This window comes from Hyla sarda, chromosome 5 (genome assembly GCF_029499605.1).
Source record: "Hyla sarda isolate aHylSar1 chromosome 5, aHylSar1.hap1, whole genome shotgun sequence".
Classification (NCBI taxonomy): Eukaryota; Metazoa; Chordata; class Amphibia; order Anura; family Hylidae; genus Hyla; species Hyla sarda.
Genome location: NC_079193.1, coordinates 320,429,153 through 320,456,179, shown reverse-complemented (window position 1 = coordinate 320,456,179; position 27,027 = coordinate 320,429,153). Strand labels below are relative to the sequence as shown.

The following is a 27,027-nucleotide window of genomic DNA, read 5'->3' as shown; positions in this document are numbered from 1 at the left end:
TCTAACCTAAGGGATCTTTTAGATTGGTCAATAGGCTGCAGATAATCAGCGCTCATTGTATTAACCGTCACAAGGCTCGATCAGTCGTGAAGCCAAATACATGAATCACTGTTGTCCGCATATCCCCTCTTTACACAGGGTAATGGGCAGTCAATAACTATAATTTAAATGGCTGCACAAAAGGACCAATCACTGGCCTTTTTATGTGTATGTTTCTAGGTATGCTCATTTGCTCGATAATCAGCCTGTGCACAGGGGCCTTATATCTGGCAGCTGAGCATCAAAGCAAATGCAAAATTGTAACAGAACAATGCAAGAAATCACCAAACACCCACAGAGGGGGTTAAAGAAAAAAAAAAAGCTCTAAATACTCTTCATAATATATAAATATATTTTTTTTTTGCCTCATACTTAGGATCCATCACTTCCGGTAAAACCTCACGAATTAATAGAAGACTAAAAAAAAAAGTAATTTTTTTTATTTTATATATTTAAAAAAGGGAAAAATTAAGGTGTTCCTCTCTATTTTAGAACTTTTTAATATGCAATGCAGTGTTACATACCAAAAAGAAAATGTTATCTCTAAGCTCCATATACTCTTGTACAGAGCAGAATTGCAGATAAGTTCTCACCTTTTTGCCCAGAGACTTGCAACTTCTGACCATTACAATGCGCCCCCTTTCCCTTTCTGCCAGTGTACATCTTGTCTTCTACACAGCTGTATACAACACCAAATTCAACCTAGGGGAAGAGATCACAAAGTAAAGCAAGGGGAATTTATCCAAGGAGGTGTAAGTGAATGATTTTTCATGAATGATATATAATATATATCAGGATCCCCTACTTCCCTTTACAGAGTCATCGATATACAGACTAGATATACCATAAATGAAGTAGGAAAACCCTTTCAGTGCTAAAATTAGGGCTGCCTACAGTCGCTGCTAGGTGAAACATAGTGAAGGCTTTTTATACAGCTTATTCAATGCAATAATCAACTAGACCATAGGCTGTCCAGGCATGCTGGGAGTTTTAGTTTTGCAACAGCTGAAGGCTCACTGGTATGGAAACATTGGACAAAAATGTAGTAAGATGACCCCTCTAGTGGCTGCTGCAAGCAATAAAACTATGTTTCAGGCTCTGATTCCACATACATTTTGTATGGCTTTTTTGACCTGGGAAAAAAAAAGGAAAAAAAAAACAAAAAAAAACCAGAAGAAATATATATTAAAATTAGTGGGATGTAGTATAGGCGATTTTTTTCATTGCATTTTTTTTTTATTTTTTTTTTTAAACAGGTTATTCTTTTATCATTTGACTTAAGAATTGCTATTGAATAATTTTAGAGAAAAGAAAAAAAAAAACACCAAGATTTCCTGTTAGACGCAGGACCCTCAACATGCTGCGATTATGAAAAAAGCAAGGCAATCCTTTCCTATTGATTCCCAGCTAACATCTGGCCACAGCGTTTTTGGCACCCAAAAAAAAAGTCATATAGTGAATATGGTTTTGGGGGGGGGGACATTTAGGGGAAAAAAAAAAAAAAAAAGAGAAGCTAAGTGGAATCCCAGCTTTAAGAGTATGTTCAAACTACGGTACATATTCTCCGTGCAGAATTACGATCAGGAATTCTGCTCGTAGATTGTCTTAGCGGCCCCAGCTAGGATCTTGTGGACCTGTGCTATCACTATAGCTGGCAATGCAGTCCACGCGTAATTCAGGCAAAATACATTATGAAATAAGTAGAGAATATCAAAAATTCCAATGGAAGAGAAAGCCTCCAGCTACTGGTTCAGTTTAAGTTTATTAAAAGGAGTATTCTGGTGCTAAACTTTTTTTTCTCAAGATCATGCCCAGGCTGTCAGCATTAATAAATTGAAAGAAAAAAAAAACAACTAGTTACCTCCATCGCTCCCCTGGTATTGCTGCTCTGGCATCTGCTGAAACCCTCTTCCTGGTGCAGGAAGTTGATGTGCGAGACTACAGCTCAGTTGATCACTGGCCACAGTGTGACGTAGGCGAATCACAGCGGAGAGAGGGGCAGCAATACCGGAGGCACTGAGGAGGTAAAGGTTTTCCTTTTTCCCCCCCCAATGCCGACAGCCTGCCAATGATTTTGAAAAAAATAAAAATGAAAAAATTAGTTTCACAGTGCCCCTTTAACCTATTATCTCCAATGTTTGTGTTATATACACACTGGTTAAACAACATGGACACTCTAAAGTAAGGGTCAACCGATTATCGGTTTGGCCGATTTTATCGGCCGATTATCACGATTTTGGACATTATCGGTATTGGCAATTACTTTGCCGGTATGCCGATAATGCCCCGCCACAGAGACGACCATCGCCGCCCCATTGCCTCCCCCCCCATCCTCTGCCCACATACCGCAGCCGCTGCCCCATCGCCTCCCCCCCCATCGCCTCCCCCCCATCCTCTGCCCACATACCGCCGCCCCCCATCCCCGGTGTTATAATTGTCTGTTCCCAGGGGTCCGCGATCCTTCTGGCTCCTGCGCTATTGCTGTGTGCTGCGTAATGACGAGTGACGCCCCCAAAGCGACGTCATCGTCAGTGCGCACAGTGACAGTGCAGGAGGCCAACGGAGCCAGAAGGATCGCGGACCCCCGGGAACAGGTAATTATAACACCGGGGATGGGGGGAGGCGATGGGGCGGCGGCAGTATGTGGGCAGAGAATGGGGGGGAGGCGATGGGGCAGCGGTATGTGGCCAGAGGATGTGGGGAGGCAATGGGGCAGCGGCGGTATGTGGGCAGAGAATGGGGGGAGGCGATGGGGCAGCGGTATGTGGGCAGAGGATGGGGGGAGGCAATGGGGCAGCGGTGGCGGTATTTGGGCAGAGGATGGGGGGGGGGGGAGGCGATGGGGCAACTGTGGTGGTTAGACTCAGGACCCCAGGATAGGCAGGGGGAGAGAAGCGGGCGGCGGTGGTCTCTGGCACCGCAAAAGCCGCTGCAGTTCATTGATTTAAAGTGCCCGCTTTAAATCATTGATCTGCAACGGCTTCTGCCCCGCCGGGGGGGTTTGAAATAGCCGATAACTTATACCGGAATATCGGTATAAGTTATCGGCTATCGGCCTGAAAGGTGACAGATTATCGTTATCGGCCCTAAAAAAAAAAAATCGATATCAGTCAATCCCTACTCTAAAGAGCATATTCCTACATAGTCTGATGTTCTACAGTATGTAATGAATGTCATGGTAATTAAGGGGTTAATCTGCTCACCAAAATGTGACTTCTACCCACAGGGGAAGACAGGCGATGTCTCAATTACTCCCCCCACACTGTGCAAACAAAGAATTTCTCACATCCCCCTAAACCACAAATTAAAGGGTTTATATCTAAATTTACATCTAAATTTTACCTTTCAAGGAGATTTAGTAATGCAAGGATACTCAGATAGCTTATTTTACCCATAAAGTCGGTGCTTTATAACAGTGAATGAGAATTTTATCCATGTGTTACATAAATACAGAAAGCAGTTGGCTAACATTAACACTTATAATTACATTAGCAAATAACATTCTAAGCCGACATATACATCAGTGGAGCCTCTGTCACAAGTTCACTCATTTTTGACAGGAACCAAAAATCACTGCATGCAATACTATTTTTTCATTCAAAACGAAACACAGCTTGACAGAATCTGATGGACTTATTAACCAATAAACTTTTTTCCCGGCTCAGGAGTGCCCAGAAGGCGGAGCCAAGCTGCAGAAGTGTCAGGGCATGACATACCTCCTGGCTTCCCCTCCCTCCTTCTCGCCTCTTTGATTGAAATACAGGGGCCAACTTACAGCGCTGAGCTTTGTCTAGAAATCATGTGAGTGAGACATGCATACTACAGTTAGGGTATGTTCACACTGAGGAATTGGGGCAGAAATCAAGCAGAAATTTTCTGCCTCAAAATATTGTTACTTTTCACAAGAACTCACAGAGATTTCGCGCAGAATTCGAGCAGAATTCCACACACGGAAATGAAAATTTCAAGTGGAGGAGGAGAAGAGTATAATATTTATATTAGCAAATTGAGAAAAAGGTTGCTTCTGCACTCACCCTTCTTGCGCTGCTTTACTGTGTCACTGAGTTAGTCCATGTACGGCCGGCCGCTGTACGGGAGATAATACGGAGAGATCGCTGCAGCCAGAGCTGAGCGGTGACAGCTACGAGCTCGTTTCGCGGTTAAAACCGCTTCTTCGGGCCTCACCTCGTGTCTGTCCGAGCGCATCCTTTATCTGGGCGCTCCTATGACGTCATCCTCGGTAGGAGGAGACTAGTGTTACCTGTTCAGGTACGTGATTGACATTCGCAAAAAATGTTTTCAAAGTGAATAAAAACAAAGAAGTTGCAATAAGAATATAAAAATGTATAAGGGGGGAGTGAGATAAATTCAAACAAAAGGGGAATTTTAATGTACACGTGGATTGCAGAATTAGTTTGTGTCAGTGTACGGGGCATAATACACTGGAGCTCACAGAAATACTGTCAGCTCATTGCGATCATTAAGCCCCAAAATGCCCATAGCATCGGTCTTAATGATCCAATGTGCCTCTCGCTGTCGGAGGACTTTCTCTCTGGCTGTGCCCCCGGTGGCTATTTTTTCTAAGCCGCAGAAAATCAGTGTTTTTTCATCACTGTTGTGGTGAGCCTTCATATGCTCAATTAGTCTGGCCGAGCCGATCCCTGTTTTAAGGGACCGTTTATGCTCCCTGAATCTGGAAAAAAGGCAGCGTTTGGTGGACCCTATGTAGTACCTTTTACAGGGACATAGGATCGCATATATGACCCATTCTGATCTGCAGAAAATAAAGTCATGTATAGAGATGTCACAGTTTCCCAATTTTATGTAGGCGCCTCTGTACATCTGGGGGCAGTGAATACATGTCCCACATTTGTAGTTTCCTTTTAATGCATTTTTCGCCATCCAGTTCTCGCCAAGTTTTTTGCTGGAGAAAGAGGAGGAGACTAATTGGTTTTTCAGACTTTCACTCCTGCGGAAAGTGACCAGCGTTTTTTTCATTGCGGCTTTTTGTAAGACAGGATCTCTGAACGCTGGTCACTTTCCGCAGGAGTGAAAGTCTGAAAAAACAATTAGTCTCCTCCTCTTTCTCCAGCAAAAAACTTGGCGAGAACTGGATGGCGAAAAATGAATTAAAAGGAAACTACAAATGTGGGACATGTATTCACTGCCCCCAGATGTACAGAGGCGCCTACATAAAATTGGGAAACTGTGACATCTCTATACATGACTTTATTTTCTGCAGATCAGAATGGGTCATATATGCGATCCTATGTCCCTGTAAAAGGTACTACATAGGGTCCACCAAACGCTGCCTTTTTTCCAGATTCAGGGAGCATAAACGGTCCCTTAAAACAGGGATCGGCTCGGCCAGACTAATCGAGCATATGAAGGCTCACCACAACAGTGATGAAAAAACACAGATTTTCTGCGGCTTAGAAAAAATAGCCACCGGGGGCACAGCCAGAGAGAAAGTCCTCCGACAGCGAGAGGCACATTGGATCATTAAGACCGATGCTATGGGCATTTTGGGGCTTAATGATCGCAATGAGCTGACAGTATTTCTGTGAGCTCCAGTGTATTATGCCCCGTACACTGACACAAACTAATTCTGCAATCCACGTGTACATTAAAATTCCCCTTTTGTTTGAATTTATCTCACTCCCCCCTTATACATTTTTATATTCTTATTGCAACTTCTTTGTTTTTATTCACTTTGAAAACATTTTTTGCGAATGTCAATCACGTACCTGAACAGGTAACACTAATCTCCTCCTACCGAGGATGACGTCATAGGAGCGCCCAGATAAAGGATGCGCTCGGACAGACACGAGGTGAGGCCCGAAGAAGCAGTTTTAACCGCGAAACGAGCTCGTAGCTGTCACCGCTCAGCTCTGGCTGCAGCGATCTCTCCGTATTATCTCCCGTACAGCGGCCGGCCGTACATGGACTAACTCAGTGACACAGTAAAGCAGCGCAAGAAGGGTGAGTGCAGAAGCAACCTTTTTCTCAATTTGCTATTTTGGACATTGTTCTCTCCTGCTTTTTTGCACCACCCCGCTCCATACCTCCGACATCCCCTGTCACAGTGTACACACTCCCGGATATTGTGGGTGAGCGCGGTGCGGTCCTATCTCTCTATCTCCCCTCCACATAATATATATATTATCCTCTTTTTTTTTCTTCATGCGGAAATTTCGCGCCATTTCCACGCCAATTCTGCGTGGAAATGATTCTGACTGAAAAAAAAAATTAACATTGATCTCTATGGGAGTAAGACGCTGATTCCGCCTGAAAGAAAGAACATGTTCTTTCTTCAAGCGGAACAGACTTCCTCATCAGAATTCTGCTTGAGTAAATTCCTCAGTGTGAACTGAGGGGCAGAAATTCTGCACAGCTCTATGGGGATTTTCACTGCTGAATGAATTGGAGAGGAAAAAGCGAGCAGAATTCCTCTCCAATTCCTCAGTGTGAACATACCCTAACTGTTCCAATTTTTGTGTTGGAATTGGAAAATTTGGGGTCTTTTGGGGTTCACTGTTTGACATATATGACATGATATCTTTATTCTATGGATCAGTAGGATTATGGCAATGCCAAATTAAAATAGTTTTTATAATTTTAACATAAAAAACTTCATCAGCATATTGTGACATCCACAACATTTAAAAAAAGTAAAATTCTGGGATAGGGGGATTTTTCAGCAACATTCCCATTCTGCATTTAAAAACAAAAATAAAAATCTACTAACATCCTGTCGCCTCCATTGTCCCCTTGTGGTCCCTAGTGCGCTCCTCTTTCTGGTTCTCTGTGGTCAATACGTCATGCTGCGGCTCAGAGAATCACTGGCTGCAGCAATGTCCTGCCTTGGACAGTGACTGGCTGACAATGTGCCGTATTGAGCCTCAGCACCGGTAATCCTGGTGCCAGGGCTTAATACGCCACATTGCTGCTCAGCCAATCACTGCCTAAGATGAGACATTGCCACGGTCAGCTATTCAATGAGCCGCAGCGTGACATATTGAACTCAGGGAACCAGGAAGAGGAGTGCATCAGGGACTGCAGCAGAACAACAGAGGCGGCAGGATTTTTGTATTACCAACTTTTTTTTTTTTGGAAGGTGTGTTGATAAAAAAAAAATTTTTTTAAATTCTATTCTGTCGTTAGGTATTGTTTTATTTAAATATATATATTTTTTATATATATATATATATATATATATATATATATATATATATATATATATATATATATATATATATATATATTTTTTTTTTTTTTAACATTCACTGAATAGCATCATAGTATAATGTTTCAGCCAAAGCAATTCTATTTATAATTTTTTTAAATATATGAGGATTAGAAAAAAAGGAAGGGGCAGAATTTTTTTTACCTTTAACAATTTTATTTCACTATTTAAAATTCTATTTTACCGTTACTTTAAGTTCCCTAAGGTGACTTGAATATGCAACTGCTTTGTACAATACACATCTATACTGCTAGACATAAGTATTATGTTAACCCTTTAAGGACTGAGCGTTTTTCCACTTTTGTTTTTTCCTCCTTAACTTTTAAAAATCATAACCCTTTCAATTTTGCACCTAAAGACCCATATGATGGCTTGTTTTTTGCACCACCAATTCTACTTTGTAATTACAACAGTCATTTTACCCAAAAATCTACTGTGAAAACCCCCCAAAAAATAAAAATTGTGGGACAAAATTGAAATAAAAAAAATGCAATTTTGTAAGTTTTGGGGGCTTCCGTTTCTACGCAGTGCATTTTTCTGTAAGAATGACACCTTATCTTTATTTTGTAGGTCCATACAATTAAAATGGTACCCTACTTATATAGGTTTGATTTTGTTGTACTTCTGGTAAAAATCATAACTACATGCACGAAAATTTGCACGTTTAAAAATGTCCTCTTCTGACCCCTATAGCTTTTTTATTTTTCCGCATACAGGGTGGTGTGAGGGCTCATTTTTTGTGCTGTGATCTGAGGTTTTTATCAGTACCATTTTTGTTTTGATCTGACTTTTTGAGTGCTTTTTATAAAAAATTTTATGGTATAAAGTGACCAAAAATATTCTATTTTGGAATTTTTTTACGTGTATGCCATTGACCGTGCGGTTTAATTAACCAAAAATTGTATTTTTAGTTTTGACATTTACGCAAGCGGCAATACCACATATGTTTATTTTTTTTTTTATGGGAAAAGGAGGGTGATTCAAGCTTTTATTAGGGAAGGGGTTAAATCACATTTATTAACAATAATATGATCAACTATAATATGCAAAACCTTGATTACAGACACTAATCAACACTATGCCATAGCATAGCATTGATCAGTGTTATTGGCACTCCACTGCTCCTGCCTGGATCTCAGGCACGGAGCAGTAAATAGGCGATTGGACTACGAGGAGGCAGGTAGGGACCCTCCTCGTGTCCTCACAGCTGATCAGGACCGTGGTGGTCCTGATCAACACGACTGAGCTGCCAGGAATGATTTTTTCAACTTTAGATGCGGCGATTAAAGGGTTAATACCGGGCATCAATGTCTGGTATTACCCACGGGTCCTGGCTATCAATAAAAAAAAAAAAATTAAAAAAAAAAAGTTTTCCAGTGGAGTACCCCTTTAAATTGCTGCCCTTCCATTGCACCTTGGCTCTGGGGAGGTGTAATGGGAGTATTATCATGGCAAACCTGGAATTCTTTAGGCCCTTGGCTGCCATGATTAATAAATATCAGGTGACAGAGGGATGCCTACCCTATGTCTAACAACTCAGTGCAACCACGGTAACAACCGCCATGCTGCATGAAAGATTGCGGAGGTCCCCAGCGGAGGGACCCCCACGATCAGGGATCTTATCCCTTATCCTTTGGATAGGGGATAAGATGTCTTAGGGCCGAAGTACCCTTTTAAACGGCCAAAGCTTAGGATATTAAAATGACCAAGTCAACCTACCTGCTTATTCACTGCAAAACCAATTGATACAGCCACAAAAGGAAACCTTGGTAAAAAAAAACAGGAGAAAAGGAGATGTTTTTTTGTGTGTAAAATCTTTCTCGTAGCCTTCATTGGGGGACCTTATAGATGGGTATATGCTCTTGCCACTAGAAGGCGCTGACACTAGGAAGAAAAAAAGTCGGCTCCTCCCTGGCAGGATATAGACGCCCACTAGAAGTGAAGTAATCAGTTTTGTCACAAAGCAGTAGGAGAAGCCAACAAAGAAACATGTCCGAAGGACCCTAGAAAGGAATCCCGGATATACAACACAAGAACCTTAAAAAGCAATCCGTAAAAAAGATGAAGAATTGGGTGGGTGCTGTGTCCCCCAATGAAGGCTACGAGAAAGAGATTTTACGGTAAGCACAAAAAAAAAAAAAAAAATATCTCCTTTTCTCGGTTGCTCTTCATTGGGGGACACCTTACAGATGGGACATACCAAAAGCAGTCCCCTAGGGTGAGAAAGACCAGAGAAAGAGAGTCAGTCCAGAGACTGAACTCTCGAGACCACATGGCCTGTGGACGAGCCCCCAGGCCAGAGACAAACGAGGCCCAGAAATCGAGCTCCCGGAAGATCCCCAGTCCATGGAGATTGTCTAGGACATCAAAAGAAGGACCAAAAGAAGGGACCGTCCTTTGTAGACTCAAGACACCTGGATCGTCCTTTGTACACTCAAGACACCCGGTCCCTATAGAGAGACCAGAAAGGGTCAACCAGGAAGCCAGATGGTTCTAAACCATGCCAGAAGGAGATTGGAAAAAGTCCCAGGAACACAACAGGGAGATCAGTGTACGCCTAAGCTCCACAGGAAGTGGAGACCAGAAACTACAGGAAAAAAAGAAAAACAGAATCTGCTCTAGAGAGGTCTGGTGCAGAGAACAAAGAACAAAACAGCTGCAGACCCAAAAAACCCTGACCCAGGGGCCCGCCATGAGCACCCCGAAGGCGACAGTAGCCGCGCACTGGTGTAATCCGGGAGACCTAAACACCCTCTATCTTGGGAGGACCTGGACCCTGAAGGAAAAAAAGTGGAAGGCCCTGAAAAAGGTGAAATCCTGGATACCGGAGAGACCGATCTGGAAACTAGAGATGTCTGAGCCATCTGGAATATGGACCCGTAATGGAAGACTCACCCCTGAACAGACATCTGCGAAATCTCCACGGATGACAGACGTCTTGTCGTCCATGTCGAAAAAGAAGAGAGTGAAGGAGTGCAGTACAGAAAGACCACCCCAAATAATGGGATCGCGGAGGAGTTTGTGTCGGATCACTACCCATGCCGCCATCACTAAGGCCCAAAGAACTGGAAGAGCAGTCTGAAAGGAAGGCACGCCACAGCACCCTAGGACAGAGTCGAAGCGACGGAGACCAATCGGCATTGGACCCTAGAGGTCTGAGTGGACCAGAGCACTCCGAAGAAACATCCTACCACAACGGAAATGGAGGGGGAAACAAATGAGAACCCAGCTGGGACACACAGGCTCTGGGCACAGGAAGGTTACTCCAGAAGACTATGGAGTCAGTGCAGTACAAACGGACACAAACAAAAGGGAATGAAGAACACACCCTTCCAGGAAGGTTGCTCCGAGGGAGGAAAAAAGCAATGGTAGAACCTGAAACAACAGGCGGTGACTAGACCAGCTGACGCCGGCCATACAAAAGGACATAGAGGAGAGCCAAGGCTGCGAGAGCAGCAGCAGATAACCATAAAACTGAAATAGAGCCAGGCTGCAATGGTGGACAGTGTGCACTCAAGCCTGGACAGCAAAAAACTGTTGATTGCTCTAAGCAAAAACCAAGGGCCCAGTCAGATGCCCCACCTATATAGTGGGAACAGCGAGATTGCAACATGTTGGCGTCAGGAAAAAAAAATCAACAAAATAGTCCCCCTAGTGGAGGGAAACGAGGGTGGATGAGAGAAAACTTAGGTACTGACTCATGCCAAGCACCCTGATCCCCATACCCCCTGTAGAAAGGGGACTGGCAAAGTAGGAGCAGGTCCCCACAGCCACAGGACAAGTACTGGGTGGACGTAGCCCTCAGGCCCAGCAACAACCCATCGCTGTCTGGAGGAGCCACCATGTGTCCCCAGAGGGATGGAAACTCTTCACACTGGGGACACAATATACAAAAATACAAGACGTGTTGAGAGCCATGCCAGACGGTGACAAAGGCAACCGAGTAGGTGCCTGAGCCACCCCAGACCAAAACCCAGGAAAAGTACCTGGAGGCATAGGGAGGGTCTGAACTGACTGACGCCCCAGAGCCAGAACAGAGGTGCTCAACTGACGCAGGATTGCAGAACAAGACCACAGGAAGGCCCGAGGCACACCACTCCGAGCAGAAGAGAGGGAGGACTCTACATGTGCAGAGGACCTAGCATACGTAGGGACACAGACATGGTTACCTCACGATAGTAGAGGGGAACCAAACTGCAGACACAAAGGAAACCGCAGGCATCCCAAAGTCTGGCAGAATGGAAAACACACAGTGCCAAAATGGTGTGTCACCACGATGGCCCTAGCAGACCAACATGGTACTCCTAGAAAAGGGAAACAGAGTGCAGCTGTAGCCATGAAAAGCCATGGAACCTGCATGAGACGCCCACACCCCAGCTCCGAATGGTGCTACACCCCTGGACTGCTGTCGCAGATGCAAGAGATTAGGGATGCATGTGGGGCAGGAAACATGCAGACCCAGAAGAGGTCCCATGAACCCATAGGCACACTGTGATGAACTTCACATGGAAGGAGTCACTGGACTGCAGCCATGGAAGCGTCAGGAATAGGGGAGGTGACCTGGTGGATTCGAAATCCATGCAGGCAGTCTGGCTACCTGGCATAGAGACCATGGCCACACTGGGTCCCGCATCCAGACCACAAACTAAAAGTGGGCTACGAGCCTGAAGCCATAAGAGAGGCAAGCATGTGGGGAGAGATCTGGTAAATTAGGAAACCCCACTAATCAGCATGTGGCGAATTGCAGAGGCTCACGGAGCAACATGGGGAGACCCACTCGGGACTACACCGAAGCAGTGGGTTACCAGAACGCCCACCACACAGTGGGAAGTGTATGGTATTTGACCAGATGTAGCAGAGAACTACGGAGACAGCCATCCGGCTGACAGGTGGAGGATTCCTGAGTACACAGGAACACTTCTTTGAAACTTCCCCCAGACAGTGGGGCACAGGAGTGTGGCTAAACCTATGGGCGACCTGGTGGTGTAGGAGACCATGCAGACGAAGACTGGCTGACTGTCAGCTGACCCTTGCCTGCAGGAGCCCTCAGACAGTTGCACTCCCCAGAGATGGGAGACCGACAGCAAAAATAAACTGTGTAGACAAACAGTCTGGCAAAATGAGTACCCGTCTAGGCACTGGTGATAAGGGGACAGAGTCAGATAGCAATAACTGGGCCGCTTGATGCATGTGGAAAGGCAGTGAAACCTAGAAGCCAGAAATAGGATCCCCGTCACCCTGGGAGGCTTAGGAGACGTGGATTGTATCCCCTTTGCCCAGCATAGGGTCCACAGGACACACCAAGTCACTCCACCGAACACCACGCACTAGCAGAGAGGTACCGGAACTGCAGCCATAGACACTTTAGCCCTTGGAGAAGGAACAGACGGCAGAGAAAACCATACAGACCACTGTCTGGCTTACTGGTATGGGTGTCGCCTTGCACGGATGGTGAGAAGAGTGACAGGTGACACTACTTACTGGCCCAATGAGAGCAGGTGCAATCCATGGCCACGCAGAGACACTTCCACGGAGACCTCTCACTGGACGTGGGGATCCGGCACAGCAGCTGCGGATGTGGCAGCCTGTGGAGGAGGGAATAATGTATGTACACGTCAATAACACCTGCGGACCCGGCAAAAATGTCATGACACCCGGTGGTAGAGGAGAAACAGTCCTGACTGTAGCCCTGGTATACTTCCAAGGAAACATGAAATCCCTGGCACGACCCACCATAGTGAATCACGTATGTCACCAACAGAGTGAGAAACCTGGCGAAAGCAGGAATGCCAGAGGCATACCTCCACGACTCACTGCAGTGTGTCATATCAGGACCCATACAGGGTGATGGAGAAAGGAAGAGGGCCCCCATGTACCCAGAAAAAAAGGGCCCAACAGATATTTTTTGGTGTACTGTACCAGAAGATACCACCATAGCGGGTCAAGGCATAGGGCGACGGAAGCAAGCTTCCACATCAGCCCACATACTGAAAAATCCATGTACTATATGGTCCCCAAATAGGGGACGTATCAGATATTAAACTGATAAGAACCTACACTGCACTTGATCTTAGTCAAAAGGCTGGAAGTGATCGATAGCACAGGCTAAGGCTGCTATTTTGTGTCCCCAGAGGTCACAAGGGTGCATGGAAAAACAGGCCACAAGTGGGCGCCAACCACCACTAAATGGCCTTGAAGACTAGCAAAAGAGATTCACTTAGAGATAGAGAGATATATCTCTATCTATCTATGCATATGTTAAAGAGTGCTTTCCACCTCCAACCTCCAAAAGAGCGACAGCTGGGGTGGGGAAGAACCCCACTTTACTCCGAGTCCCTGTCCGTCCGGGCGGGAGAGCAATGGTGCCCGGCTGGGAAGCATCACGCCAGCTAGGAGAGTACGGCCCCCAACAAGGGAGTCAGAGGACGAATACAGCCTCTGACATCCCTGGTAGAACTAAAGACCCCTGTAGCGCGCCAGACCGGAGAGCTTGCTGTGGGGAGGAGGGGTCGGAGCTAAGCTCCGTAAGGAGAGGCACAGGGAAGGCAGCACCGGCAGAGGGACTCCCTACAGTTGAACTCCTGGTTCCCGCTCCGAAATCGGGAAGAAAGGGGCGGAGCTACCTGCCGCCATTAGGGCTCCTGCCAGTCAGCACAGCGCCGGAGGAGCCGAGAGCCGTGACTGTGGCTCAATAAGTACAGGGAGCTGCCGCAAAAGCCGGCGGCTGCCCTGGGACACAACAGACAGGAGAGACTTACAGTGGAGAGCCCAGACCCCATTACAGATCGGGCCAATTACCTCCTTAAACTGCCCCAAAAGACACACTGGAACAAGTTAACCCCAAAATTCCTGTGTCGGGGGGGGGGGGGGGGGGGGGGGGGGGGACGCGGACTCCACCTTCATATACTCACCTGTCTTCTTATACTCACCTAAGATGTCTTCAGCCAGCTTTTTAGTCACCTGCACCATGTCAGGCTGCAACAGCGGGACAAGCAGGGAAAATAGGGGGACCCCAGGTGCTGGCCGTTGGCGAGAAGGGGTTAACGTAGCATTCATTAATGTCCCGTGCCCCTTAGCCGCATATGGGGGAACAGGTAGCGCCATGCTCCTGAACCCCCACCTGAAAAAAGGAAATAAAAAGAAGTAAAGAACCTAACTAAACAGCCCTTACTACAAAATAATTAAAAAAAAAAAAAAAAAAAAAAGGACCATGTCTGGGGAGCTCCCAGACCTGTGTCCTGCCTCCTGCTGACACTAGCTAAAACGGATTACCTCACTTCCAGTGGGCGGGTATATCCTGCCAGGGAGGAGCAGACTTTTTTTCGCCTCCTAGTGGCAAGAGCATATACCCATCTGTAAGGTGTCCCCCAATGAAGAGCGACCGAGAAACATCGCTTTTACAATAGGCAATATCATCACAATAAGATAAGAAGCAATAGGTCAGCGAATAACATGTCGATATGCGGCCATATCCTTCTAAATTAGTGGTACATTTGTATTAGTCTGCCCCCTCATTTTTGACTTGGTTCCAGCACTCCACTTATTTGGCCCAGGCATTTAGAGACTGCATAAGAGTTAATACCTAGCTTCCCACAGTCTTCTGGCAGGGAGCACATGGTACGGTGAATTGGTGTGTTTACACTGGTGTGATGCCGCATGGCAACCGGTGTTACTGTAGCACCGTATCGGTGGGGTAGCTCGGCCCAGAGCCAGTGGGCTAAGTTTGGCAAAGATGGGGCTGCAGGGCCATTGTGTCACTCCAGTTATGGGCATTGGTGTTGTGGTAGCAGTAACAACTGCCCGACAGTACACCATATTTTTTTACATTTTTGGTCCATCTACAGTACTTCATCATTACAATCACTCCAGTTATTGCGAATGAACTGAATATTCCACACTACCATCAAAGCTAAACCTGATATGCCTAGATTCATGTTCTACTTTATAAAATGATGCAACCGCAGAAGTATGTTTTCTAAAATTACAAACCAGACTTATCAAGCATATGAGCCTTGTGAAAATATTTTGGCCACCTCAACCTTTAAAAGGCAATTTATATCACTGAACACCATTGTTTTAGTTGGTTTTATAATCTTTATAAGGCTCAGAGCTTCAGCTCTCCAGGGGGACATTCTGTGATTGATCTCCAGATCCTCGGCTTCCGAGTGGAATATCTTGAGGATACTCGCTGTGTGGACAAAATCTCACTTTGTAGCAATATATACTGCACTATGTGATGGCAGCTATAAACTGTTACCAACTAGATGAGAGTGCTTTCCTGCACCTTCTTAACCTTCTGCTAAGACACCTGGCTATTACAAGCAGAGAAATGTGTCAGTAGAGGATTAACTGTAACTTACCTGTGAACAAAATTAGTTGTGCCATCAATAGGATCGATAATCCACGTTGGGTTATCTGTCAGAGTACTCCCCTGACCGGCTGCCACCGACTCCTCACCAATAAAACTGGAACAGATAAATAAAACATTTAGCCACTTGTCATGTAAATAGGGATGAGACTATTAATCCATAATAAATCGATAATAAAAATCGCTATCACTATTAGTTGGTCTGCGGCATATGGAGTGGGCTCTTGACTCTAGCCTGCTCAATATCACTGTCACATGGCTATTTTCTGTAGCAGAGGGCTGCCGCTATTAGCCATTTAGATGCCGCTTTAAAAACTGACAGCACCATTTAACCCCTTAAGGACATGGACGTAAATGTAAGTCCTGATGCGCTGGGACTTAGTGCACCAGGATGTACATTTATGTCCTATATATGACGCAAGCACCGGAGCTTTCATCATGCTTGACAGGTCCCTACTGCTGGCAGCAGCCAAGGACCCGCCAGTAAAGTGGACATAAGCGATCGTGCTGATGTTCGCCCTTAACCCCTCAGATGCCAAGATCAATACAGATCACGGCATCTTCAGCAATGTGGCGCAGGATGGCGGACGAAGGTCCCCTCATGTGCCTCTGTCCCCCGTCATCGTCTTTTCTGGTCTGCTCCATGTCAGAAGATTTCCGATAATACTGATCAGTGCAATAGGACTGAACAGTATTAGCAATCAAATGATTGCTATAAATAGTCCCCTATGGGAACATGAAAAGTCCAAAATTGCTGTGTTTTGGTCACATCACATTCAAAAAAAAAATAAAAAAATTTAAAAAAATGCGATCAAATACTCACATATAAAAGTGGTACCAAAAAAAAAAAAAAAATGCAGACCATGGTGCACAAAATGAGCCATCATACAGCCTTGCATACGGCAAAATGAGAAAGTTATAGGTGGCCAAAATAGGGCAATTTTTATCTTTAATCTTATTCTGTCAAAAAAGTTTTTATTTTAAATCAGTACAATAAAAGAAAAATATGTAATCATGGGTATAATTTTATTTGTATTGACCCACAGAAGAAAGCTATATTTTTTATGGTAAAGTGTACAGCGTAGAAACAAAACCCTCCAAAGTGTGCAAAATTTCAGTGTTTTTTTATTTTTCAATTTTAAATAAATATATATACCGTATATGCCGGCGTATAAGACGACCCCCAACTTTTACAGTTAAAATGTAGAGTTTGGGATATACTTGCCATATAAGACTACCCCTCTACCGCAATGTACAGTACCTTGTAGTTCCCCCCACATTAGTAGGCAGCATGTTCCCCCCACATTAGGTAGGCAGCATGTCCCCCCCACATTAGGCAGGCAGCATGTTCCCCCCCACATTAGGTTGCCAGTTCCCCCACATTAGGTTGGGAGTCCCCCCACATTTGTAGGCAGCTCCCCCCACATTTGTAGGCAGCTCCCCCCACATTTGTAGGCAGCTCCCCCCACATTTGTAGGCAGCTCCCCCCACATTTGTAGGCAGCCCCCCCCCCCACATTTGTAGGCAGCCCCCCCCCCACATTTGTAGGCAGCCCCCCCCCCACATTTGTAGGCAGCCCCCCCCCCACATTTGTAGGCAGCCCCCCCCATAGTAGTAGTAGGCAGCTCCCTCCCCCCCATAGTAGTAGTAGGCAGCTCCCTCCCCCCCATAGTGGTAGTAGGCAGCTCCCTCCCCCCCCATAGTGGTAGTAGGCAGCTCCCTCCCCTCCATAGTAGTAGTAGGCAGCTCCCTCCCCCCATAGTAGTAGTAGGCAGCTCCCCCCATAGTAGTAGTAGGCAGCTCCCCCCATAGTAGTAGTAGGCAGCTCCCCCCATAGTAGTAGTAGGCAGCTCCCCCCATAGTAGTAGTAGGCAGCTCCCCCCATAGTAGTAGTAGGCAGCTCCCCCCATAGTAGTAGTAGGCAGCTCCCCCCATAGTAGTAGTAGGCAGCTCCCCCCATAGTAGTAGTAGGCAGCTCCCCCCATAGTAGTAGTAGGCAGCTCCCCCCATAGTAGTAGTAGGCAGCTCCCCCCATAGTAGTAGTAGGCAGCTCCCCCCACAGTAGTAGTAGGCAGCTCCCCCCACAGTAGTAGTAGGCAGCTCCCCCCACAATAGTAGGCAGCTCCCCCCACAATAGTAGGCAGCTCCCCCCACAATAGTAGGCAGCTCCCCCCACAATAGTAGGCAGCTCTCCCCACAATAGTAGGCAGCTCCCCCCACAATAGTAGGCAGCTCCCCCCACAATAGTAGGCAGCTCCCCCCACAATAGTAGGCAGCTCCCCCCACAATAGTAGGCAGCTCCCCCCACAATAGTAGGCAGCTCCCCCCACAATAGTAGGCAGCTCCCCCCACAATAGTAGGCAGCTCCCCCCACAATAGTAGGCAGCTCTCCCCACAATAGTAGGCAGCTCCCCCCACAATAGTAGGCAGCTCCCCCCACAATAGTAGGCAGCTCCCCCCACAATAGTAGGCAGCTCCCCCCACAATAGTAGGCAGCTCCCCCCACAATAGTAGGCAGCTCCCCCCACAATAGTAGGCAGCTCCCCCCACATTAGGTTGTCAGCTCCACCCCCCCCCCCCCTTCCCCACAGACATACAGCGTCAGCCTCCAGCCATATAAAGTGTAGGGCTTGAGGCTGCATGTCTGTACTGCCCCCACTGTGATCCGGTCACCGCTCCTCCGGCCCGGGGTCACATCTACTGCTATGGCCTATGGACCATAACAGGAGGTGCCAGTACTGGGGGAGCGGTGACCGGAACACTGAAGAAGATAATGCGCCGCCGGTCACTTTCCATTCCCTGGCCAACGCGCGTCCTCCTGCGATGATCCTGCGGTCCTCCTGCATCTCTATGGTTGTACGCACGGGACGTCACTGACGTACAACCATAGAGGCGGAGGACCAGGAGGACCGGAGGATCATCGCAGGAGGACGCCCATTTGCCAGGGAATGGTAAGTGACTGGTGGACATCCTTATGTCTCGTAAAGATTTTTTGGCACACAGGGATGTCCGGGATAGGAATACTTCTTTTTATGTGTCCGGCCCGGCTCCCGTGTGCGGCTGCAGGCGGGGACCGGCCATAGCAGGTAAAAACTAATACTGTCTGCTAAAAACCAGGGGGCCTCCAGCTGTTGTGAAAGCCTTTGCCGGTCCGGGCATGCGGGGAGTTGTAGTTTCACAACAGCTGGAGGCCCCCTGGTTTTTAGTATCAGTAATTAGTTTTTACATGCTCTGTCCGGCCCCCGCCTGCAGCCGCACACGGGAGCCGGGCCGGGAAGATCATCATAGGTATTCCTATGCCGGACCCCAGTACCCGGCTTTTCAGAAGAAAATTCGGGGTTAAAAAGTCGTCTTATACGCCGGGATATACGGTACTCAACGTGTGTAACGGCTAGATGTTAACATCAAACTTGGCACACGTTACTTATATGTCAACAACAAACATAGGATAGGTAATTTAACCCTTACCCACCCCCATTTGCGAGGGTCAGGGTTTTTCTTTAACCCCTTAAGGACCGGGCCCATTTTGACCTTAAAGGACTACTCCAGCGGCAGTCTGCAGGAAGTGCAGTTTCGTCCCCAGCAGAAAGTTGCGGTAGACACCCCCCCTCCATGTATCTCTATGGGTACATGGAGGCGGCACGTCGGCCGCCGCGTCATGCGGGGATGGAACGCCCCCTTTCCAGCATACTGCCGCGGCCCCGTCCAGATCATCCCGGGGGGCCCAGGGCTCGGACCCCCCGCGATTTATAACTTATCCCCTATCCTTCGGATCGGGGATAAGTTATATTGCACTACAGATCTTTAAGGACCAGGCCAATTTTAATTTAGCATTTTCGTTTTTTCCTCCTCGCCTTCTAAAAATCATAACTTTTATATTTCCATTCATAGACCAGTATGAGGGCTTGTTTTTTGCGTCACCAATTTTACTTTGTAATGACATCACTTATTTTACCATAAAATGTACGGCGCAAATCAAAAATTATTATTTATGTGGGAAAATTTAAAAGAAAACCGCAATTTAGCAAATTTTGGAAGGTTTTGTTTTCACGGTGTACACTTTATGGTATAAATGACGTTTCATTTATTCTATGGGTGAATAAGATTAAAATGATACCCACGTTATATGCTTTTCTATAATTGTACCACTTAAAAAAAAAAATCTCAAACTATTTTATTTTAACAAAATTAGTATTTTGGAAATTGTCCTATTTTGACCATCTATAACTTTCAAATTTTTCCGTATATGAGGTGGTATGAGGGCTCATTTTTTGCGCCGTGATCTGTAGTATTTATCAGTACCACTTTTGCTTAGGTTTTACTTTTTATTAAAAAAATTACGAAGAAAATGTGACAAAAATGCAGCAATTTTTTAACTAATTTTTTTTTTTATGTTTACGCTGTTTTGTTACTTTTACACACGTGGCGATACCAAATTTTTTACGCTTTTTTGGGGGTAAAATGGAAAAACACGGATGATTTACATTTTTATTGATGAAGGGGATTTTTCATATTTCACTTTCTTTGTATACATTTAAAAAACATTTATTTTATTTTTTTTTACACTTTAATAGTCCCCATAGGGGACAATTTATAGCAATCATTTGACTGCTAATACTTTTCAGTGCTATGCATAGGTGATCTTCTGCTCTGTTCTGCTCGATCTCAGACCAGAGCAGAAGACCCCTGGAGACGGCCCGAGGCAGGTGAGGGGACCTCTGTCCGCCATTATGGATGATTGGATCCCCGCGGCAGCGCTGCGGGCAATCTGGTCATCCATTCAAAGTACCGCACTGCCGCAGATGCCGTGATCTATATTGATCAAGGCATCTGAGGGATTAATGGCGGACATCCACGAGATTGCGGATATCCGCCATTACCGACGGGTCCCTGGCTGCTGATAGCAGCCGGGACCTGCCACGCATGACGCAAACACTGGTCCGCTGCTCGCGGTAATGGCGGATTTCTGCACAAATTGGTCATAAAATGTATCCGATCTTAAAGTCACAATAGACAATCATAGTCTGCTTAAACTAATAACACACAAAGAATTAAACGTTACCATGTTTTTATTGAATACACCATGTAAACATTCACAGTGCAGGTGGAAAAAGTATGTGAACCCCCTAGACTAATGGCATCTCCAAGAGCTAATTGGAGTAAGGTGTCATCCAACTGGAGTCCAATCAATGAGATGAGATTGGTGCTGTTGGTTACACCTGTCCTGCCCATTAAAAAAAAAAAAAAACACACCAGTTCTGGGTTTGTTTTCCACAAGAAGCATTGCCTGATGTGAGTGATGCCTCACACAAAAGAGCTCTCAGAAGGCCTACGATTAAGAATTGTTGACTAGCATAAAGCTGGAAAGGGTTATAAAAGTATCTCCAAAAGCCTTGCTGTTCATCAGTCCACGGTAAAACAAATTGTCTATGAATGGAGAAAGTTCAGCACTTCTGCTGCTCTCCCTAGGGGTGGCAGTCCTGTAAAGATGACTTCAAGAACACAACGCAGACTGCTCAATGAGGTGAAGAAGAATCCTAGAGTGTCTGCTAAAGACTTACAAAAGTCACTGGCATATGCTAACATCCCTGTTAGCAAATCTACGATATATAAAACACTAAACAAGAATGGATTTCATGGGAGGATACCACAGAGGAAGCAACTGCAGTACTGGCAAAGTATTCTGTGGACAGATTAAACCAAAGTTGAGTTGTTTGGAAGAAACACACAACATTATGTGTGGAGAAAAAGAGGCACAGCACCCCAACATCAAAACCTCATTCTAACTGTGACGTATGGTGGTGGGGGCATCATGGATTGGGGTTGCTTTTCTACATCAGGGCCTGGACGGATTGCTATCATCGAAGGAAAAATGAATTCCCAAGTCTATCAAGCATTTTGCAGGAGAACTTAAGGCCATCTGTCCACCAGCTGAAGCTCAACAGAAGATGGGTGCTGCAACAGGACAACGACCCAAAGCATAGGAGTAAATCAACAACAGAATGGCTTAAACCGAAGAAAATATGCCTTATGGATTAGCCCAGTCAGAGTTCTGACCTCAACCCAATTGAGATGCTGTGGCATGACCTCAAGAAAGTGATTCACACCAGACATCCCAAGAATATTGCTGAACTGAAACTGTTCTGTAAAGAGGAAAGGTCAATAATTAAGTTATTAATGCCAAAGGAGGTTCAACCAGTTATTAAATCCAAGGGTTCACATACTTTTCCCACCTGCACTGTGAATGTTTACATTGTGTGTTCAATAAAAACATGGTAACATTTAATTATTTGGTGTGTTATTTTAAGCAGACTGTGATTGGCTATTGTTGTGACTTGTGACAATTTGTGCAGAAATCCATATAATTCCAAAGGGTTCACATACTTTTTCTTGCAACTGTATATGGCAAATAAAATATATAATAGTCAAATTAACCCCTAACCTACCCCATATGTGAAGGATGGGTTTTTGTTTCAAGTCCCCTGCAAGTGTATAGGACTTCTGGTGCCTTATGCCACAAGCTCTGCTCTGCATCTCCTGGTGAATGTGCCAGTCCGGCTGTCAGGCCTCTCCCCCCCCCCCCCCCCCCCCACCACCACCACCACATCATATCATGCCCCATATTGCAAAGACACGACCACCCTTTAAGCCACACCCCTTTCATTTTCAACTTACAATATCTTTACCACAACTCAGCCCCACCCGAGGACAGAATATGAGGATTAGATAAGGGGAGGGGATGAAAAAGCTTTTTCCTTTGTTGCTTCTCCTCCAGCTAGTATGTGTGTGTGTGTCTATATATATATACACATACACACACACAGAAACCCCTTCCATAATAAAGGTTGAAATCACACCAACTTTTCCAAATAAAAAAAAACATAAGTAAAAATATGACATATTTGGCATCCCCAAATGCGGAATTGACATGCAAAACATTATTTATCCTGCATGTTTAAGAGAAACAGACCTCTATTTAACCCGCACTTAACTCAATATACTGGGTTACAGTGCGGGCAAACAGCTCTAAAAAGAAGGGTCACGTAGGTGGCATATCTGCACAGTTCTGCCTGTTAGCAATCGCGTTTCCATTGCTTTCTAGTGCGCAATGGAGGCAGGGAGTCAGCTCACTCAGCTCCCCTGTCTCATCAATATTCCGCTTCTGGCCCACCCCCTTCTGTGACACTAGAGATACGCCACATTGGTACCAATTAAAATGTAGTTTTATGTGCAGTGTACTGTGTGGTGCCTGTAGCTCTCAGGAGATCAATGCTATATTAAATATGCACAAATATTGTAATCAGCCTAACATTTTGGTCAGTATACCAAAACCAGAAGATGGAACAGACACAGTGAATGGAAACATTTGCACCTTTTTGGGATGCACTGCTGGTTTGGGCTAAAAGTACTGAACAAAAATGGACCAAAATAGTATTCGTGTACCCGACCAAAGCAAAAATGGATACATAATGCCCTGTTCATTTCCATAGCCTTGCCTGTGAGATGGATATTTCTCCTTGATTGATGAGATAATCATCTCTTCAACTTTCTGGTCTGTAGCCGTCACCAGATCAGCCGGGGAGCTCTTCAACATCACAGAAACTTCTTCTTTCATTGCTGCACATATCACCTGTCAGGCAATTTAAGATGTCACAACTAGAGATGAGCGAACTTACAGTAAATTCGATTCGTCACAAACTTCTCGGCTCGGCAGTTGTTGACTTTTTCTGCATACGTTCAGCTTTCAGGTGCTCCGGTGGGCTGGAAAAGGTGGATACAGTCCTAGGAAAGAGTCTCCTAGGACTGTATCCACCTTTTCCAGCCCATGGGAGCACCTGAAGGCTGAACTAATTTATGCAGGATAAGTCATCAACTGCCGAGTCGAGAAGTTCGTGACGAATCGAATTTATTGTAAGTTTGCTCATCTCTAGTCACAACAACAACCAACAAAAATTTGGTTAGGTAGAAGAACCACAATACAATCACATTGTGGGAGATTTATCAAAACCTGTGCAGAGGAAAAGTTGATGAGTTGCCCATAGCAACCAATCAGATCCCTTCTTTCATTTTGCAGAGGCCTTGTTAAAAATGAAAGAAGCTATATGATTGGTTGTTATGGGCAACTGGGAAACTTTTCCTCTGGACGGGTTTTGATAAATCTCCCCCATTTATCTCAGATCCATCAAGCACTTGTTTTGTGACAGACTTACCTCATAAAACACTGAAAAAAAAGTAACAAAACCTGCATCAGTCCGGTTGGCTGAGCTTTATACAGAAAAGCTTTACACCCCTTACAGCACAAGGATTCTGAAGCACTAGGGTGTTTTCAATTTGGCCAGAGGAATACTTAAAAAGTTATTTTTCTAGAAGTATATTTCCTTACATCTCATAATACACCCAATTATATGGCTCTAAAAACCTATACAGTGGTCCCTCAACATACGATGGTAATCTGTTCCAAATGGACTATCGTTTGTTGAAACCATCGTATGTTGAGGGATCCGTGCAATGTAAAGTATAGGACAGTGGTCTAAAACCTGCGGACCTCCAGATGTTGCAAAACTACAACACCCAGCATGCCCGGACAGCCAACGGCTGTCCGGGTATGCTGGGAGTTGTAGTTTTGCAACATCTGGAGGTCCGCAGGTTAAAGACCACTGGTAGAGGAAGTTGTACTCACCTGTCCCCGCCGCTCCGGACCGTCACCGCTGCCCTGGATGTCGCCTTCCATCGCTGTCGCTGCGTCCCCATGGTATCCCCCAGACGCTCCGGCAAAGCCTCTGCTTCCCCGGCATCCTCGCTCTCCGTCGCCGCCATCACGTCGCTACGCACGCTGCTCCTGTTGGATGACAGGACGGCGTGCGCAGCCACGTGATGACGACGATGGAGAGCGCCGACGATGCAGAGGATCCCGAAGAGGACGCGCCGAAGCCCCGAGGACAGGTAAGTGATCGTAGGCGGAGCTCACGGGGCACCGTAAACGGCTATCCGGTGGCAGCTGAAGCAGTCTGCGCTGCCGGATAGCCGTTTATGCGATGGCCCCGACATACAAAAGCATCACCTGTTGATGCTGCCTTCAACATGCGATGGCCTCTGAGAGGCCATCGTATGTTGAAATGATCGTATGTCTGGGCCATCGTAGGTCGGGGGGGGGGGGGGGGTCACTGTACTACAATTTACAAGCGGCCTCCCTTTGACTGGAACGATAGTTTTAGAAGAAAATACCCAAGTAAAAAGTAATTCACACATTTTTTCATAGCTATAATATTATATACATACGGCTCCAGCTTGTCTTGCTACTTGGACAGCAAACTCCATACATTCTTGATACTGATCTGCCATTTCAACCTAGGGGGAAAAAAAAAAAAAAATCATTTAAGAAAATAAATTAAGCAAATAGAATTAAAACTATTCCATCAGTCCAATGCATCCTCTGCTGGCCAGAATCTTAAAAAGAATTAAAGTTTGTGCGGCAAATGTATATTTGTAAGAAATGTTCCTAGGCGGTCTAATAAAACAAAAAAACACCACAACTGTACTTCAATCCCTCGCTACCCGCAGCCTCCATTATGGTGGCGTCCGGTCTGCACCACACTACACATCCCAGTGCTGCAAACAACACGTCACATTGAAGTTGGACACCACTGGCTGAGCGGCAATTGTCAGATGATGTTTTGTGCCCAGTAGGTGAATCCTGCTGCCCCAAAAATGCTATTGAAAGAGGGAAGAAGAAAAAGGACAGCAGTAGGCACCATGGCCCAAATTTATCAAACTGTGTGAGAGGAAAAGTGGAGAGATTTTCCAACAACAACCAATCACAGCTCAGCTTTCACTTTACCACAGCTCCTTAGCTGAGCTGTGATTGGCTGCTGTGGGAAAATCCCTCCACTTTTTCTCTCACACAATTTGATAAATCTGGGCCCATATGGCTTGATGGCGGCAACACCGGCGGTAAGTACGTTGGCTTTTTTCTTTAGCAATGCAAAAATAGGCATTTAAAGGGGTATTCCGGGCAAAAACATTTTATCCCCTATCCAAAGGACCCAGCTGCTGAGACCCCCCGCGATCTCCCTGCAGCACCCGCATTCTATGGGGGTGCTGAATCTCCAGTTTCAGAAACCTCCGGGTTTCTGGGACTGGGGACTTGACGTCACGCCATGCCCCCTCCATTCATGTCTATGGGAGGGGGCGTGACAGCCGTCACGCCCCCTCCCATAGACATGAATGGAGGGGGCGTGGTGTGGCGTGACGTCACATTTTACAAATCTGTTTAGTTTTCAGGAGCTAGTTGAAAAATAAAAAGTTTTTTTCCTGGAATACCCCTTTAATGGGCCAGTACCTATAGTGGCAGGGGCTTCCTGATTCTGTAAAAAGATTCAGTGGCGTCCCAATGCCAACAGCACAGGGCCCTCGCAAAGGTAGGTCGGGAGCAGGGACTCCCGTCAAAGAGAGTCGTGTCTTGACATTCAGACGCTGTATACATCGCCGCTAGAACTTGTTCACACTACGGAGGATATTCTGCACGGATTCCGCATTGCAGCAGCCTCCCAGTGATTTCAAAGGGCATTCCCCCCATTCGGTTCACTCGATGGAAGTTCCGACAAGGAATCGAATTCCGGTGGGAATCTTTCATGGGCAAATCCACAGCTGGAAAATTCCTGGCAAAATTTCCTGCCTTTTACTTTACTCATTTGCCGATTCAGGTACAAAACCCAAGTCGGTTGTCCCATATGAATCCGATGGTGGATTTAAAAAAAAAAAATAATAAATGCCTGAAATACATTTTGGGAGGTGCGCTCAACTATAGGGTTAGGTTCACAACCACGCCGTTGGCTCCATCAGTCATAAATTTTATCCAAAATACTGAATGAAGAAAAAAAAAAAAAAAAGGAAAGAAATTGCAGCACGCGGGAATCATTTTTTTGGGGGGCAATTGAGGGACACCATGCAGGAACCCATAGACCCCCGGTAAAGTCATTGGGGTCCATCAGGTGCAGTTGGTGTCTGAGCAGAGGAACGGGAGACCCTAGTAGGCTGGGTTCACACCACATTTTTCAAATATGGTAACCGTATACGGTTTTCCGCAAAAAAACGTATCCGACCGTATCCGAAACCGTATGCATAGGGAATGCATTGTAAACCGTATTCCAAATGTTGTGTACGGTTGCATCCGTTTTGCCTCGGATACGGTTTTGCCGATTTTTCAACCGTAGGCAAAAACGCTGTCGACCACGTTTTTGCCTCCGGTTGGAAAACCGTATGCGAACCATATGCGGTTCTTTTAACATTGTTGTCTATGGGAACCGTACACAGAATTTCACAATACGGTTGCACACGGTTTTTCTAATCCGTTTTTGGAGTTGACACATGCGCA

At 45.8% G+C, this 27,027-nt stretch overlaps 1 protein-coding gene and 1 non-coding gene across 5 annotated transcripts in view; both read right to left on the bottom strand.

The window, feature by feature from the left end:
* Positions 1-27,027, bottom strand: part of IMPA1 (inositol monophosphatase 1) — a 69,528-nt gene that overhangs the window by 3,992 nt on the left and 38,509 nt on the right. For 2 of the 4 annotated variants that reach the window (XM_056522267.1, XM_056522265.1), the window contains exons 2-6: positions 24,933-25,001; positions 23,150-23,283; positions 15,646-15,750; positions 9,005-9,050; positions 633-741 (exon numbers count right to left, since the gene is read on the bottom strand). In XM_056522267.1, the coding sequence (XP_056378242.1) occupies positions 633-741; positions 9,005-9,050; positions 15,646-15,750; positions 23,150-23,283; positions 24,933-24,995 (457 nt within the window). In that variant the 5' untranslated portion in view covers positions 24,996-25,001. Of the gene's footprint in view, positions 1-632; positions 742-9,004; positions 9,051-15,645; positions 15,751-23,149; positions 23,284-24,932; positions 25,002-25,192; positions 25,411-27,027 lie in introns of those variants that run through there. The other 2 variants (XM_056522266.1, XM_056522268.1) reach the window with 2 other exon arrangements.
* LOC130275209 (U2 spliceosomal RNA) lies at positions 13,189-13,378 on the bottom strand. The gene has a single exon (XR_008844703.1). It is a non-coding gene; the product is annotated as a U2 spliceosomal RNA (small nuclear RNA).